Here is an 18,327-nt window from a genome sequence, read left to right as displayed (position 1 = left end):
CACTCATCCACAGTAAATGTACTGTGGGTGGATAGCAAGGGGTTAATGCAGTTCTTTATTGATAAATGCATCAGTAAATTTATTTTTTTAATGCAAGCAGTGTAAGCATCTGAATTTAACTTAGTATCAGATCAGACTCCTGCAATTCCTGTGCAGCAGAGCTCAGACTAGGGGGTGGGGGGATGAGAAACAGCGTAACCAGCCCATCAAGGGTGCTACAGTGCCAATGTGCTAACATGGAGCATGCTGATGGGAGGAGAGAGTAGAGTGATGGAGATAGAGTAACTCATGATCACTCTGCATCTAAGCCGTGGGTCAGGTATAATTTCCAAGATGTGTATTTCTATTTAAATGAGTCTGTTGCAGGTCTCTATGTGCTAGTAACCCCCCAACTGTCTGGGTACCTCCCAATAATGCCTGGCCAATAAGATCTCCAGAAATAGCCGCACGATGGAACGTAAACATTTGACTAAACAAACGGTTCGACTTGCCTGTGCCAAGACACACCCTGACGTTTCTTTGAAAAGACACTTTTCTCCTATTAATGGGCCACTGCCTGAATCCTTATTTGGTCAATTTACATTTCTTAAAGAGAACAAAAACAAAATTAAGAAAATATATATATGTATATATATATTAAATATGAAATACATTTGGCATTTAAGTTACAATGCTAAAAACATAAAACTACAAAATAGTAAATGGTCACCCTCTGCAAGGATTTCAACAGAAATAACCCCCCTTTTTTTTGCCATGAGCTTTGTCCAATTGCAGTTCTAGAATAACCTTGAGATGAAACAGAACTTGGCACAGAAAAAATAAAATGAGATGTGATGCTAAACTTCTCTTCTACCACCAGGTGGCAGTAGTGAGCAGAGGCATGGTTGTTGTGAGAGGTATAATTTAGATGAAACTTACTATATATACAAATAAATAAAGAAAAAATAAAAAGCGCATACCCTGGATGAATAACCAAAATAGCACCACATGGACAAACTAATGCAAAAGATCAAGGGGTAGGTCTAATGTGGGGTCAAATATTGCATGAATAAATGAGACATCTGCACATCTTTATTACATCCTTCACAGACCTTCACATCACGTGCCTCGAGCCTCTGCTTTACCTACCAAACCCTCTTACAAAGATAACTTATTATATCTTTCTCTTATCTGCCCAATCCGTGTCCCATTTGTACATTGTTCCCACCAAAAACATCTTTCTGGAATGGTAATTCACTTCCCGTATCAGTCCAAACAATCCTCAGCACCCTAATATATGGTAATGTTGCTATGAGGTTAACATACAACGCTATTGTTTGCATCCATCAGTACAGATGTCGTCATTGGGGGGGGGGTCACATGAACTCCAGTTTTACGCAACCACCCGTTTGGGATTTAGAACCTCTGAGGTTGTGTCACGTGGCTCTTCATAGGATACTACTGGCTGATCAATTACTGGTGGTCGTTCCTGAACAAAGTTTGAGTGAAGATTACATTGGCTACAATTCTATCTGGAAGGTCTTCTGCAGTTCATTGGAGAAAGGGTTGGCCAGGCGTTGCTGAGATTTGGACTCCAGTGCTGCCCACTGAGCTTCGAACTGGTCCACTTCTTGTGCGGTGCAGGCCAGTCGTAGCTGGCTGGGATCTGGGGGCCAAGTACCGTTGGCAGGGTTGTTTGACTTTGGTCCAGACTGGTGAGGCTGGGTTGGGGCAGGGTTGTGGACACTTGTGGCTGATGAGTGCATTATGCCATGAGGGAATGGATTGGTTTTGCTTGCCAGGTTAGACGATGGTGCTTGGGTAGCAGAGCAGAAAACGTTGGCCACCATCTGGGAAGGAGTGATGCCTACCACCGGTACGCTTGGTGTAGGGTATGATATGCTGTTGGCCATTGGTGGGACATAACTTCCCACTGGAACATAGGCAGGCTGCATATGAGGAGTGATGAACATACCCACGGGGGCAGGAGCGGCATCAAATGAAACAGGATAAGCCTGTATTGCAGCTGGTACTGCCATTGGTACCGCCACCATTGGCTGTGGTAAGGGCTCTTGATGTTGTTGTTGCTGCTGCTGTTGGGCTTTGGCTGCCTTTGCTACCTCTTCCAGCCAGCGTTCTGCTTCAGACGGTGTACGACGGTGACCCATTTGGACATTAGAAGAAGTCGAGTTGGTGGTCACGGCTTGATCTGGCCAAACTGGCATGCCTACATGAAACAGACATTGAAGTTGTTTTATCCTGACCCATATACACAACAAAAATTTAAAGTTCTTAATTTATCTCAGAGCTAGGAATTTTCCTGGGGGTAAATATTTCTGAAATTCCCCAATAATTATAATATTTATTCAAAATAATTATATATGATATAATTCTGAGATGCATTTCATTATTGGAGCCTATATACTTCAGCTTAAACCTAGAGGTTCTAAATTTGGTGCATGCAAACTAGATGGCCCTATGATGTTAGAATTAAAAGATACATTGGCTCCCTAATTAAACCACAAACTTTGCTTGAGAAAAAACTTAAAGGCCAGCATATTCTTAATCTCTTCACGCCCGCAGTATGCATATATGCGGCCTCCTGATTGGTGGGCGTTAAAGCCGAGCGGCAGCATATACAGTGCCTTGCGAAAGTATTCGGCCCCCTTGAACTTTGCAACCTTTTGCCACATTTCAGGCTTCAAACATAAAGATATAAAACTGTAATTTTTTGTGAAGAATCAACAACAAGTGGGACAATCATGAAGTGGAACGACATTTATTGGATATTTCAAACTTTGTTAAATAAAAAACTGAAAAATTGGGCATGCAAAATTATTCAGCCCCTTTACTTTCAGTGCAGCAAACTCTCTCCAGAAGTTCAGTGAGGATCTCTGAATGATCCAATGTTGACCTAAATGACTAATGATAATAAATAGAATCCACCTGTGTGTAATCAAGTCTCCGTATAAATGCACCTGCACTGTGATAGTCTCAGAGGTCAGTTTAAAGCGCAGAGAGCATCATGAAGAACAAGGAACACACCAGGCAGGTCCGAGATACTGTTGTGGAGAAGTTTAAAGCCGGATTTGGATACAAAAAGATTTCCCAAGCTTTAAACATCCCAAGGAGAACTGTGCAAGCGATAATATTGAAATGGAAGGAGTATCAGACCACTGCAAATCTACGAAGACCTGGCCGTCCCTCTAAACTTTCAGCTCATACAAGGAGAAGACTGATCAGAGATGAAGCCAAGAGGCCCATGATCACTCTGGATGAACTGCAGAGATCTACAGCTGAGGTGGGAGACTCTGTCCATAGGACAACAATGAGTCGTATACTGCACAAATCTGGCCTTTATGGAAGAGTGGCAAGAAGAAAGCCATTTCTTAAAGATATCCATAAAAAGTGTAGTTTAAAGTTTGCCACAAGCCACCTGGGAGACACACCAAACATGTGGAAGAAGGTGCTCTGGTCAGATGAAACCAAAATCAAACTTTTTGGCAACAATGCAAAACTTTATGTTTGGCGTAAAAGCAACACAGCTCATCACCCTGAACACACCATCCCCACTGTCAAACATGGTGGTGGCAGCATCATGGTTTGGGCCTGCTTTTCTTCAGCAGGGACAGGGAAGATGGTTAAAATTGATGGGAAGATGGATGGAGCCAAATACAGGACCATTCTGGAAGAAAACCTGATGGAGTCTGCAAAAGACCTGAGACTGGGACGGAGATTTGTCTTCCAACAAGACAATGATCCAAAACATAAAGCAAAATCTACAATGGAATGGTTCACAAATAAACATAATAAACATAATAAACATATCCAGATGTTAGAATGGCCAAGTCAAAGTCCAGACCTGAATCCAACCGAGAATCTGTGGAAAGAACCGAAAACTGCTGTTCACAAACGCTCTCCATCCAACCTCACTGAGCTTGAGCTATTTTGCAAGGAGGAATGGGCAAAAATGTCAGTCTCTCGATGTTCAAAACTGATAGAGACATATCCCAAGCGACTTACAGCTGTAATCGCAGCAAAAGATGGAGCTACAAAGTATTAACTTAAGGGGGCAGAATAATTTTGCACGCCCAATTTTTCAGTTTTTTTATTTGTTAAAAAAGTTTGAAATATCCAATAAATTACGTTCCACTTCATGATTGTGTTCCACTTGTTGTTGATTCTTCACAAAAAATTACAGTTTTACATCTTTATGTTTGAAGCCTGAAAAGTCGCAAAAGTTCGCAAAGGGGGCCGAATACTTTCGCAAGGCACTGTATGTGTATTTTTCTAAGAGGATGACTTATTCTGCTGAATACCAGAAATGATTTTCCCTACTTTGGAGAAATCTCCATTCACTTTCCATTGTGCCACAAGAAAAAAAGTGAAGAAAAATCTCCCCAACGGGACACAGGGAAACATGTTATGAAAGAAACATGGAAGCTTCCATTCCTGAGCTCCTCCTTAAAGAGGAGCTCCAGTCTCCTGTCTAAAAATTAAAAGTCAGCAGCTGCAAAAACTGTAGCTGCTGACTTCTAATAAACCGCCACTCACCCGTCCCACGATCCAGCGATGTGCTCACCCCAGCTGGTTTCCCCTCCTGTCATCTGTCCCTGGCATCCTAACTCCGAGCAACCGGTGCCCACTGCGCATTGGGGCGCCGCGCATTGTAAACGGTCCTGCAATCTTCTGGGACCTGTCACGTTTTCCAGAAGACTTCAGGGAGGGGGGGTGGTAGAAGTACTTCCACTTCCGATCGCCTAGGTGGTCAGAGTGGAAGTGGGAGTGGGTACCTGTCAAAATCAGGTAACCGGTCCCCCTACCCAAAAGTGCCGTTTCACAAACAGGTGGGGGAAGAGGCCTTAAAATGGAACTTCCCCTTTTGGGTGGAGCTCTACTTTGAAATGCTTTTAACCGGTCATATTGACCTTCTGTCTTTAATTCATTGAGTGTCTCAGAAGAATGCAGATAAGACCTGTGGGCTTTCCTGGTCTACATACTTGCTCCAGGCTAATGGCACAAAAAGGACTGAAGCTTTGGGGTCAGTGTAATAGACGGAGGTCAGAAATGGGCAGCACAGTCTCTAAGTGGTTAGCACTTGCATCTTACATAGTTACATAGTGAGGTTGAAAAAAGACATTAGTCCATCCAGTTCAACCTTATAATGTGTGTGTGTTTGCTGCTAACCATACATTGTATACCGCTGTATGTTGTGATCTCTAAGGTGCCCATCCAATAGTTTTTTGAAACTATCGATGCTCCCTGCTGATACCACTGATTGTGGAAGAGAATTCCACATCCTTACAACTCTAACAGTAAAGAACACCTTACGTAGTTTAAGGTTAATCCATTTTTCTTCTAGTTTTTGTGAGTGGCCACGTGTCTTATTAAATTCCCTTACTCTGAAAAGTTTGTTCCTTATGCTAGGGTCACAAGTACAGTAATTATACATTGATATCATATCCCCCCTCAAGCGTCTCTTCTCCAGAGAGAATAGGTTCAGTGCTTGTAGTCTTTCCTCATAGCTGATGTCCTCCATTCCCCTAATTATCTTTGTTGCCCTTCTTTAGCAGCACAAGGGTCATTGGTTTTAATCGCAACTACAGAACTACCTTCCTGGAGATTGCATGTTCTCCCTGTACCTGCATGGGTTTCCTCTGGGTACTCCAGTTTCCTCCCACACTCCAAGGACTTACTGGTAGGCTCCTGTCTAAATTGGCCCTAGTATGTATGTATAAAAGGGAGTTAGGGACCTTTGAGTGTAAGCTCCTTGAGGGCAGGGACTGATGGAATTGTACAATATATATGTAAAGCGCTGCGTAAATTGTTGGCGCTATACAAGTACCTGTAATAAATAAAATCTTCCATGTTTCTCTCATGACAATCAATACGCCTATTTCACTGGTCAGACTTCAGAAAATGGAATTTCTGATTGGTTGCTTTAAGTTACTACACTTCACACATCATCATCATCATCATCATTTTTTGCACAGCTTTGCCAAATGAGCTCACTGAAATCAAACCAAATCCGCCATCTAGGTAAACTTTAAAAAACTTCTTGTATGAGATTGGGTATTAAAAGATGTCTGCTTTGCCAGGAAAATGGCGAATAATACCCTCCTCTGTGCACCATCCTAAGTTAAGTCACTTTTCTTTTTTTTCTAGGGTTGAGCTTTCCTGGCTTCTGGACTGATCCAACCAAAATGGATCCTGACTCATAGGAGCGCACAAGAGAGTTCTCACTGGACATTAGGGAGGTAGTATTTTGGAGCTGGACCCAGATGTCAGGGAAGTCCAGGCCATTTTTCAATTAAGATAAATTGAAGAGGCACACAGAAAAGGTTTCACTATTAAATGTCACAGCAGGCATCTTATGGTACCTTCTTTTAAGAATGAAACTTCATTTTTAATGTTTGATTATGTGGCCAGCTTAACATGAACCCATCATTTTAAATTGTACTCACTACTAAATGCAATGGTACAAATGTGAAACCGCTTAGAATTAAATGGTTTCATACACAGTAGATTGTAATGTCATACTAAAAATTGTGCGGCGAGCTTTAAAAAGTGCTTGTATTCTTTGGATCTAAACACCACCCAAGTGCCAACTGTCCAAGGAGAGCATCCGTTCTCCAGGAACGGGCAGGGTGACATATCCTAATTATTTCCCCCATGTTCTTACTTTGTGCTGCCTGTCGAGGAGGAGGGGGAGGGAGACAAGCCACGTTAGGTGGGGTCCTCATCCCGTTGCCATTCATACAGTGGTCTTCAGATGGCTTGTTGGTGAAAGAGCTATTAATCTGGTTGCAAAGGTCAGTAATTCCATCTGGGTCAGGTGCTCCTGTGGGATCCATTTCTGGGACTGAAAGAAACAACACTGGATTAGATCAGATGGCTACATTTTTGCTTAAAATAAATAAAAGGCAACAGAAAAAAAAAAAAACATGCTCTCGATCAACAAATTCTGTAAAAGACCAAATTTGACAGATTTGTGCTAAGGAGTTCTGTATTAGGTACAGGTCTGGAAATTTAAGACAACATTTAAACATGAACCAGAGACTGCTGCAATGTAACGCCCCCCTTCTCTTGTATCAGGATATTGTGGTTTGTGCTAAACACTGTACTGCCACGGGGCAAACCAACTGGTGACAGGTATGAAAATGTCCTATGCACCCCCCTAGTAAGTTCTTACTAGTTTTGAGAGTAAAAGGCAAACGCCAGTAATTGCTTATATATCGTACACATATACAGTATGAAAGCCCTCTTAACAAACCAGTTAAAGTGGAGTTCCACCCAAAAGTGGAACTTGCGCTCATTTGCTTCCCCCCCCCCCTCCTGTGCCACATTTGGCACCTTTCAGGGGGGAGGGGGGAACGGGTACCTGTTGGCCCCCTCCTCCTTCCCCCCCCGCCGCAGAGCCAATGCAAATGCTTAGCGTGCTTCGCGCATGCGCATTAGGGACCCGCCCGTGAAGCCACAAGGCTTCACTTCTGGGTTCCCTCACCCGCAATGGAGGCGGCAGCACCTGAGAGCCGATGTTTCCATCGGCTGAGGTGCCAACATTGCTGGACTCCAGGACAGGTAGGTGTCCTAATATTAAAAGTCAGCAGCTATAGTATGTGTAGCTGCTTACTTTAAATTTTTGGAGGGGGAGGGGGAGGGGGGTGAGGCTGGAACACCGCTTAAAGGATATCCAACATAGCACAGCAAAAATGACTGGGTTTACAGTATATTTAAAGCAGAACTAAACCCTCCTAACCTTTTCAGCCAAAGAAGCTGCCATCTTAGCTTTTGTTTGATCTGCAACTGCCATGGTGCTGCACATGTGATCAGTTATGACACCAGCCATTTGATGGTTTGACAGTTGGGTCAAAGCTAAATGTGACAGTTAGCAATCCTGGCTTACAAGGAATGTAACTGTTTTTGAAACTATTCAATTGATGGGTTTAGTTTCCCTTAATACCCCAAAACAAATCAGAGCCTAGTCATGTAAATCACCAGAACTGGGTTATCAAGAGGTTAAATTACAAATAAATGGTACAAGAATCAACAAAAAACGTACAGCTATCTCAGTAGATTAACATGAGAAATTCAAAAAAATGTAGTCTCCATGAATCGCCTACTCATAACCTAATCATAGAGCCCTATGCTTATGATAAAAACCAGAGAGTTGGCTAACCCCCCAGGAATGGAGGATTCCTCCTCTTATTCTATGAAAAGTGCCCCCTTCCCACTCTCTCGTTTCCTGCACACTATGGCTTCATTGGATCTGTAGTCTATTCCATTATTCCAGATCTTCCTTCTGATTTGGTCTTTCTTTTCACAGGTAATGCAGGTATAATAAGTTATCATACTGAAGCTACTCAAAGCCCCTATGGTCACCTCTAGTCCCAATTTACTAAATCCAATTAGTATCAAAATCCAGATTAGCATATATTATATCCTTTATAATTGAAAAGCCACTGGATATCTTATCTAAAATTATTATTAACCCCATTCTGTGTCATTAGGAGAAGGTCAAAAATAATTTTGATACCCTATGATTAATATGTTGACCTTTTATTGATATTGTATTGTTAAACTGAGTATGTCTACTGGTTTATCCGACTTACTTTGTATTTGTAAAACTTTATTAAAGGAGAAGTGTGGGCTTAAAAAAGAAAACCACACATCCTAACCTCCACCTCTCCCCTGCCAGGTGTAAGCCAGAGAACTGAGCAGTCATACTGCATGGACAACAGATTCTTTAGCCTCCCTGGCAGTATGATTCTGTCAGGAATTATGTACCAAAAGCGGTACAATTTTTTGCATGGAAGTTTGGCGTTATGTATTGTAGGCCTACAATTCTTAGTAAATACTTACTTAAACCTGACCAAAACAAGACTCTAGTAGACATCCCAGATGTGATAAATTTTATTCAATAATGTAATGAAAAACAATGAAATTTGTCAAACAAAGAAATTCAATACACATCCTGAGTGTGAAACAGTTTGAAGCATGGAACTAGACAAAGTCCGACGTTGCAATCAGGACAATAGTACCTTGTTTCCTTTCGGACTTTTTTTCCATTGCCATCTCTCTTGGAACAGCAAACGACGCACATCCTGGTAGGTGCTAACTTTTTTGCGGTTGGCGGTACAAAGTCTACAAAATGACGACCTGTCAGGCGTTCTGGATTGCCAACATCGCGTCGTCCGGGTCTGTTTGCAGATACTGATGGCGTCGGGTGGTTGACAAAAATCTGCTCAGCCACCTTCCAGATAAAGTCAGAATGAACAAGAGGTATGTTAGTTTTTGCTTTATAAAGGATATAGGCGTTCCTTCTGTATTTCTTCTGTTGCTTCCGCATCGCCGGGTAAAATGTCATTGCCTGATCAGCTTGGTCGACACCTCCCATTGTGTGATTATAGTCGATCACCTCTCTCTGCACTTTACACATATCCTGACCCCTCTTGGGGATTTGGTTGTTGGCCGCTTACACCTGCTAGTCTCTCACGCTTTACCGCACACTCCATAGCGCTGGTCATTTTTTGCCTTTACATAGTCGATCACGACTTGCGGCTTCAGCACATCTGTTCCGTGTTTTGTGTGGACCATGGCAGTGGAGGTGTTGTGCACGGTGCTCATGAGACACACGTCCTTTTTGTCTCGCCACCGCATTGCCATCATTTTACCCTTTTGAAAGGCAACCATCTCTCCTTTTTTTAGTTTTTTCCTGCCAAACATTGATGGCATGTCACGCCGGTTTGGCCTAACAGTACCATACCCATCAGTTTTGTATAGGAGCAAAACCTCATAAAGTTCCGGAGATGTGTAAAAATTGTCGGTCGTCACGCAATATCCCTGGTTCCGCAAAGGGTCCAGCAGTGAAAGGACAGAGGATGTGGCCATCCCATAGCCGCTGTACCTGGGATTGAACTTGGTACCTTTACCGGTGTAAATGACCACATTCCAGATATATCCGGTGGATGATTCACAGAGCATATAAAATTTGATGCCAAACCGCACTCTTTTGTATGCAATAAACTGTATCCAGCTCAGGCGTCCCTTGTAGGCCATCAGACTTTCGTCCACACTGACATCCCTTTCTGGCACGTGGTCCGCTGGAAGTTGGTGACAATCATTTGGCACACCTCCCAGATTTTTTTGAGTTTGGGCGCAGGATGCACGGCCTCATCAAACTCTTCGTTGTTGGCGAAGTGTAAATTCTTCATGATGAGTGAAAAACGATATTCGGACATCACTGTGGCAAAAAATGGAGTGGCCAGCATCTTATTGGTGGTCCAATACCATTTCTGGAGCGGTTTCCGCACCACTCCCTGAAGGCCGAGTGAGTCCCAGAAACTGCCAGATGTCCTCTTTAGTGACCGGTTCCCATTTTCTGGATCTGGAAAATCTGGCACGCAGCGTAGCGGATTGCTGCTCATGGTAGCGGTTGGTTTCTGTGATGATTTTTAAAATTACCTCCTCAGTAAGAAATAATTTCAGGTATGCCAGAGGGTTGTCACTCTCCACAGCAACCTTCATTCAAGGAGATCCAGTGAATCGGAATCTCGGGGGCGCTGCCTGGTCCGCATCGCTGTTTAGAGGGCACCAAGTGCGCACATCGCTTAGGTCAGGTGCGGGATCATCGGCATTGTCACTTTCTGGATCAGTGTCGGTGTCAGAGTCAGATGACAAATCTCCCTACTACTCACTGTCGCTCTGTTCTGCGAGCAGCTCCGTGTCGCTGCCGCTGTCGCAGTCGCTCAGCTGATCCAAAAGCGCATTTGTAGGACAGCGCTTTTTTGATGCCATTTTCAAACGGTCTTATTTGTCACAAATGACAATGGCAAGGGGCACTGTGTCTGATACTAAAGTGATACAGTGTAATCCTCTCAGATTACACTGTATCACCTTCTTTTTATGTGTTTGTGTAACTTTTGAATTTCCCTCCCAGTTCCGCTCCCATGCACCATTGCTGCTGCAGGGAACAGAACCAGGAAGTCATCAGAGCGACGGACGAGCGGTGGGGATCTCGGCGGCGATCACAGCAACGGGAGATCATCGCTGGATCGCCAGGAGAAGGTAAGGAACCCCGCTGCAGGCTCTGCACATCTACCTTGAGCGTGACTCGGGGATACCGATCCTAGCATGAAAAAAACACTCCGAGTCACGATTGGGGTTACCGCTAAGGGGGTTAAAAGTGGTTCTAAAAGCTCAAGGTTTTTAACCCTAATGCATTAAGTTAAAAAACCTTCTGGATGCAGCCCCCCTTATACTTACCTGCGCCCTATCTCGAACCAGCGATGTGCATGAGAGCTGTGGCTTTCCCGGGTCTCTCTCCTCATTGGCTGCCACAGCAGCTGTCAATCACAGCCAATGAGAAAAGAGCAGGGGGTAGGGCTGCTGTGTGTGTGAATGGACACACACAACGTGACTAGGAAGCAAGCCTGCTCAAGCGCCCCCATAACAAGAGGGTTGCTATCGAGGGCACTCTGCAGGGGGAGGAGCCAGGACTACCAGCAAAGGATCCAAAAAGAAGTGGATCGGGGCTGCTCTGTGCAAAGCCATTACACAGAGCAGGTAAGTATAACATGTTTATGTTTAACAAATCTTTCCTTTAGAATCACTTTAAAGTTTTAGATTCAAGGTGACTTTTAATCAGTTAGATCAGAACAGCCTAATCAGTGGTTCCCGCCACCAAGAACAAATTGATTTTCCCCACCACCCATGTCTCACCTTGGCCCTTGTCCTGGAAATTTGTTTTGCGCTGCAGTGTGGATGGGAGCTCGTTGAGCCTCAGTGACAGCTGACGTTTGAAGGGTGAATTCTTCTGGCTAAGAGCAGGGAAACCGCGGAAAGATCCTTGTCTTACAAGCTGTTCTATGGGGGCGTGTCGGCGTGGGATGGCATGCTGGCTCCCCATCTCTGCCTTCTCTGATGGGACTGAAGACCCCTGCAGGGGAGAAGAGTTCTCTGTCTGGGCTGGTAGTCCAGTACTGGGAGAGGCAGTCAGGGAAGATGCGTTTGATGACTGGCTTTGACTTCCTTCATTTGTCATACCTGAAATACATAAATTACATTAAAAGGGCTTTAAATGTGTTTCAAGTCAATTTTACATAAATGTTATAATGTAAAAATCCTCTGTTGCAGTGGGATTTCCCCGGCACTTCAAGCGTAAATGCTCTCCTCTGCTCCCATATGCTTCAGCAGTGGACTATCCCGTGACATCTTCACATCCAATGGAGGCCTATAAGCCCTGCATTGTACTTGAAGAAATCAAGGGAACTGTGCCTGCTGGAATGCAGAGCAGAAGAGGCTGCGGAGACCAGTCTAGCAGAGCAAATGAGGCCTGCGGGAGCGGGGGGGATCAGGTAAGTAAGATTGCTTTTTCCGATACACTAGACCAATAGTCTCCAAACTACAGTCTAGGGGCCGAATGCGGCCCTTTGCTTGCTTTTATTATTGGAAGGCATTATTCCTTCCTCTGTCGGCAAAAGCAAAGTTTCTGTCACTTACACCAACACTGGGGCACTATCTCCCCCACTGACGCCAACAATGGAGCACTATTCCTCCCACTGACGCCAACAATGGGCCTCTATTCCTCCCACTAACGCCAACAACGGGGGCTCTATTCCTCCCACTGACACCAACAATGGGCCTCTATTCCTCCCACTAACGCCAACAACGGGGGCTCTATTCCTCCCACTGAAACGAACAATGGGGCACTATTCCTCCCACTGACACCAACAATGGGGCACTATTCCTCCCACTGACACCAACAATGGGGCACTATTCCTCCCACTGACACCAACAATGGGACATTATTCCTCCCACTGACACCAACAATGGGGCACTATTCCTCCCACTGACACCAACAATGGGGCACTATTCCTCCCACTGACACCAACAATGGGGCACTATTCCTCCCACTGACACCAACAATGGGGCACTATTCCTCCCACTGATAACAATTAAGCACTATTACTCTCCACTGACCCCAAGGATGGGAGCAGTATTCCTCCCCTAATACCAAAGAAGGGGCACTGTTTACTCCCAGTGACACAAGGAGATTTTTCTACTCCCATTGGCCACAGTCCGAGCCCCTCTAAAGTTTGAAGGACAGTAAACTGGCGCTTCAGTTCGAAAGTTTGGAGAGCCCTGCTCTAGACCAGTGGTGTCAAACTCAATTTGATCACGGGCGGCATCAGCACTATGGTGACCCTCAAAGGGCTGGTTGTATCTGTAGGACTAGATGGCCAAAGCTCCGAATCCCCCCTCTCCCCCTCCTTTTTTATCAGATGTTAAGAGTCACCCCACCCTCTCTTACTTCACAGCACACACCCCTTACCCCTACAGGAATTCACTGACTTCTGGTTATTTATTTGGAGAATCCCAATAGAACACATGTACAAACTGCATAGCGCCCTCTGGTTGTTACTCTATGTACTGCTTCTGCATGGGAAAGCCTTAGAACAGAAGGCATTCACATCTCAGAGGATTGTTCCTCATTTGGGACAGTGGGCGGAGCTATCCAAATAATTCCTTTACACCCCGGCTGTCCCAACAACATCCAGAACTATTGGTATATAGTGCAAATAAAGCCTAATATTATAGAGACATTTATTGCAAATTCAATACAACCTTTTCAGGCTTTTGGCCATCACCAGTGCAGTGTATGGAAACCATGGCTTCTATGGAGTAGGGCTTGGGACCCAATAAGACAATATAACCATATAACCATACAGGTCATTGTGAGAAGAGATTAATGGGATCAAAAAGCGCTCCAAATTATAAAAGTGTCACTAAACCCACATCATAAAAAAAAAAAAACAATCAATAAATGGTGTATTACATACATACTGTTCATACTATGAAATTCGTTTAATTTATTCTGTAAAAAACTTAGTTGATCCTGTTGTTTTCTATCTTCCCTTCTGTCCATGTCCCCAATTCAGCTAGGGATTTTGCAGAGCAGTGTTGGCAGCTTCTGCACATGCTCAGTTTTCAATGAATTTCTATGCTGAGCATTTCCTCCCTATCACATCTGAGCAGCCCATGTGACTATAGAGTCACACATGTGGGCATATACACAGTGGTAAATTACATCCCACTCCCTCCTCCTTTCTAACCAGCTAAACACAATGAGGGTGGGATATTACTTAGAATAAAAGGGAGGTGAAGCCTCCAACAATTTACAAGACACAGGCTGAAGGGTGTGACACAGCCTGTGACTGTCAGAAATCCGCCCACACCATGTTACTTCCACAAAATAATAAAGATTTGATCCCAAATATATATTTGTACGACAGTTTAAAACAGTTTATGGATATTAAATATTTATTTTTACTCTGTATTTTAAAGGTTTCTTTTTACATTTTGAACACGTGACCAGAAGCAGAGGACTAGAAGCCCCTCCTGCTTATGTTTCCTTGCAGACAGGCTGGGAGAGAGCTGGGTCATGTGACGGCTGTGTATCGATAAGGAAAAAGGATGTTTTTGCTATAAAAATAAATGGATTTTTGTAAAATCTTACCGTAAAATCCTTTTCTCTTAGCTCATTGACAGACGTAGTCCTCGGTGATACAGCACCTTCGGGTTATGTTGCCTCCACAGGAGTAGGACTAGACAGGAAATGAAAAATGCTCTGGCCACACCCCAGGGGCAGTCCCCGAGGGTATATCCTCTCTCTCTCCGCCACAGCAAATCAGTTATGTCACAAAAGCAGTGCTTAGAGTATTTAACCCAACTCAAAAACAGAGGGGCGGGTACTACGTCTGTCAATGAGCTAAGAGAAAAGGATTTTACGGTAAGATTTTACAAAAATCCATTTTTCTCTATCGCTCATTGACAGACGTAGTCCTCGGTGATACAGCACCTTCGGGAAGTCCCAGAGCAGTATCACAAATGAGGGGTGGGAAAATGGAAATCAAATCCAAATCTAGAAGGCCCAACCGGTGCCAACTAGAAGTTTACAATGCTCATCCTTAATGATGAGACTCAACAAAAAAAATTTTCAAACAGAAAAAAACCCTCGAGGTAGACCACCGGTCTCCTCAAATTGCGGCCTGCAAAACCTTGCGGCCAAATGAGGCATCCGCCGATGCCATCACATCAATTTTATAAAATTTTGTAAAGGTATGTACCGACGACCAGGTGGCCGCTTTACATACCTGGACCACTGACGCCTGATGGCGAAAGGCCCAGGAAGTACTGAGCGCTCGAGTGAAGTGCGCCCTAACAGGGAACGGAGGATTCCGACCCTTAATAGAATAAGCCTGTACCACCGTCGGACTGATCCATGTAGATATGGTCGCGGCAGACACAGGCAACCCCCTTCAAGGGCTATCCGTGATCACAAAAAGTGAGTCCGTCTTACGAAAACCACTTTAGGAAGGAAGGATGGATTCGGAAGAAGAACCACCTTATCCCTATGAACCACCAGATCTGGGGAACGACAGGATAATGCGGCCAGTTCTGACACCCTGCGTACAGAAGTAATGGCCACCAAGAAGGCCACCTTCTGGGAATGTAAGCAAGGGAATCTCCCTAATATCTTCAAAGAGAAGTTTCTGAAGAACCGACCACACTAAATTAAGATACCAGGCGGTAAGGGTGCGCACACTGGCGGAGCCAGATGTCGCACCCCCTGGATGAAATTCCGCACCAAGGAATGATTAGCCAAAGGTTTCTTGAAAGAAGATTGCTAACGCCGAAAACCTGACCCTTGATTGTGCTCAAGGATAGTTTCTGCTCAACCCCTTGTTGCAGACAGACCAAAATTCGGGTCACCGAATAGGTCTGTGGGGGAAATCCAATAGATTCACACCATGCAATATAAGACTTCCATGTGCTGGAAGTTGCTTTCCTTGCTTTAACTGGAGGTAGGAATAACTGAAGCTGACACTCCCTTGTCCTTCAGTACCTGGGTCTCAATGGCCAGGCCATTAAGCCAGCGACTGTAAAGCAAGATGGAAGATCGGTCCCTGAGACCGCAAATCCTCCCTGAGAGGAAGTCTCCAAGGAGCGTTCGCGACTAGCCTCGCCAAGTCGGCGTACCAGGCTCGACGAGGTCAATCCGGAATTTCCAGAATAACTGGAATTCCCTCCACCTCTATCCTGCGAAGAAGTTCCCGCAGCAACTTGAGAGGATGGAAGGCATGCCGTAGCTGATACTGCCCCCACGGGGCGATCAGCGTTTCTGCTGCGTCCGCTAGAGGATCGTGGCGCGAGCTACAAACCTCCGCACCTCCCTGTTAGGCCAAGGTGCCAACAGATCCACATCCGGGATGTCCCAATGAAGGGACAGCTAGGGAAAAACCTCTGGATGAAGAGGCCATATGCGATTGGATCCGAATCGGGCTGCTCTAGAGCTGCTCGATCCAGTAAATCAGACAAAATCTGATCGCTCTCAGTTCCGATACCCTTATTGGTAATCTGGATACTATCGGAAGAAATGACTTCCCCTGGTTGAGCATCGGAGACTTCCTGGTCCGCTTGCTCAACCGGATCCGATTGTCCAGGGAATCGGAATTCTGTTTCCTTTAAAAAAGAATCTCCTTCAGGAGAATTCGGGTATGAGACTGGGTATACGGTACTGCCTCTAAGAAGGCCACCATCAGTCCCAGCCAATTGACGGACAGCAACATCCGAATCGTTGACTGAACCTTCTGGAGTTTCCCAGCAAGGAGAAACTCTCTTGCCCAGGATGTATCCAACCTTAGGCCCAGATAGTTCAGTCTCCTGGTGGGAACCAGGGATGATCTTTGGGAAACAGAAAAAAACGCTGATGTCCTGCGATGATGGGGATATAAAGATAGGCATCCTATATGTCTATGGACGCCAGGAAATCTCTTTGATGCAGGGAGGCCACCACTGTACGGATGGACTCTATTTCTTCCCAAGTCCAGATTTGGACGCACCTTGCCCTCTTTCCTGGGCATTGTGAATAGGTTCGAATAGAACCCCTGAAACCGTTCAATGTTAGAAGGGAAGAATCGCACCGGTGGAAGTGATCGAAACTCGATCCTGTGTCCTCCAGAAACCGGTGAAGACATCCCCCCCCCCACCCCAGAGATGGGTAGGGGCGCATCAGGCTATATTCTTCAGGCTTGGCTGAGCCGGACTCTTTGTTTACCCGACCAGCGCCCTTTGAAACCCCTCTAAAGGGGCTTTGGAGGGTTTCGCCTTATCGCCCGCCCTCGCGGAACGAACAACTCTATATGAGCAGAAAAGGAAGGTCCTCGTTAGTTACGAGGTCTTTTTATCCTAACAGTCTGTGGCAAGACAGCAGGTGGTACCGTCTATCCCATAAAGAGGAATTCCTCAAACGGATAACACCTAGCCTTTGGGCGTTTGGAAATAACAGGGGTTCGTTTCAAAACGACCCCATTTGGGTAAAGGAAAATCCTTCGCCCTTTTGGTAGGCTAACAAGTACCAAAAAGGAATCTCAGTCTCAGCTACCTCTGCCGGTGTAACCTCAAGACTAAAGGTTTCCCGGACGGACACAACTAGTGCATCCACCACTCTTGTGCTATGGCGGAGGCAGAAACGTGCTCCTCACTGCTGAGGAGATATTACCTGAGACAACAGCCCCCTAAGAGGGACCTGCAACTGCATTGACCAGTTCCGAATCCGTATCTGAAGTATCTGATAAACAATAGGGGTAGGCGGGGGTCGCTACTTGACCCCCGTCCCTGACAGGCCACCTCCACCCAGGATACCAAAGACTCCAAAACTGCCGATAATGCATTAAAAACAAGTGGGGTACTGGAGGGTCCTGCGGCCACCTTGAGGGGATCAGGTGGGGATACCTATGCGGCAGGGTCAATGATTATACAAGACACTTGCCAGCGACAAAAAATGACAAAGTAAAAAAAAAAAAAAAATGTTTTTTTTTTTTTGTGTCCCCCAGTCGCAACAGCGCCCCTCAGTGTTACCTGCCTTTTTGGACCCCACAGAGAGAGAGACAGACCCCAAGGCTCATCCCTGATGCACAGAAGTTTTCATCAGCTTGCTCAGTGCTTGTCTTGTTACAGACAGGAAGTCTTTGGCCCTATTTCCTGGGTAAAAGAGGCGGCTCCGCCCCTTAACACGCCTGCCGGCTCCTCCCCCTGGCTCCATGAGGTGTTTGAGTCACCTCAAACATGGCCGCCCCCATGCTGGAGACACGAGGCTAAACCAAAATGGCGGCCTCGTGCGATCTACCAGACAATGGTGGCGGCCTGCACAGAATAGCGGCATGTCTGCAGAAGGATCTCGGCCTCACAACCCTTCACCCTCATGGTGGTCAGCGTGGTCGGAGGTACCGGACCCTAGCGGGCCGTATGCGGTCCGTGGCCGTCGGGAGGCATCTGCTTAGCTGG

The 18,327-nt window shown here is 45.3% G+C and overlaps 1 protein-coding gene across 2 annotated transcripts in view; it reads right to left on the bottom strand.

The window, feature by feature from the left end:
* Nucleotides 1–422: 422 nt before the first annotated feature.
* Nucleotides 423–18,327, bottom strand: part of NUMBL (NUMB like endocytic adaptor protein) — a 188,185-nt gene continuing 170,280 nt past the window's right edge. For both annotated transcript variants that reach the window (XM_082263139.1, XM_082263140.1), the window contains exons 8-10: nucleotides 11,701–12,024; nucleotides 6,662–6,841; nucleotides 423–2,206 (exon numbers count right to left, since the gene is read on the bottom strand). In XM_082263139.1, the coding sequence (XP_082119265.1) occupies nucleotides 1,500–2,206; nucleotides 6,662–6,841; nucleotides 11,701–12,024 (1,211 nt within the window). In that variant the 3' untranslated portion in view covers nucleotides 423–1,499. The remainder of the gene's footprint in view (nucleotides 2,207–6,661; nucleotides 6,842–11,700; nucleotides 12,025–18,327) is intronic.

Source organism: Pelophylax lessonae (genome assembly GCF_965119305.1).
Source record: "Pelophylax lessonae genome assembly, chromosome: 7".
Taxonomy (NCBI): Eukaryota; Metazoa; Chordata; class Amphibia; order Anura; family Ranidae; genus Pelophylax; species Pelophylax lessonae.
This window is presented reverse-complemented; position numbering and strand designations above follow the sequence as displayed.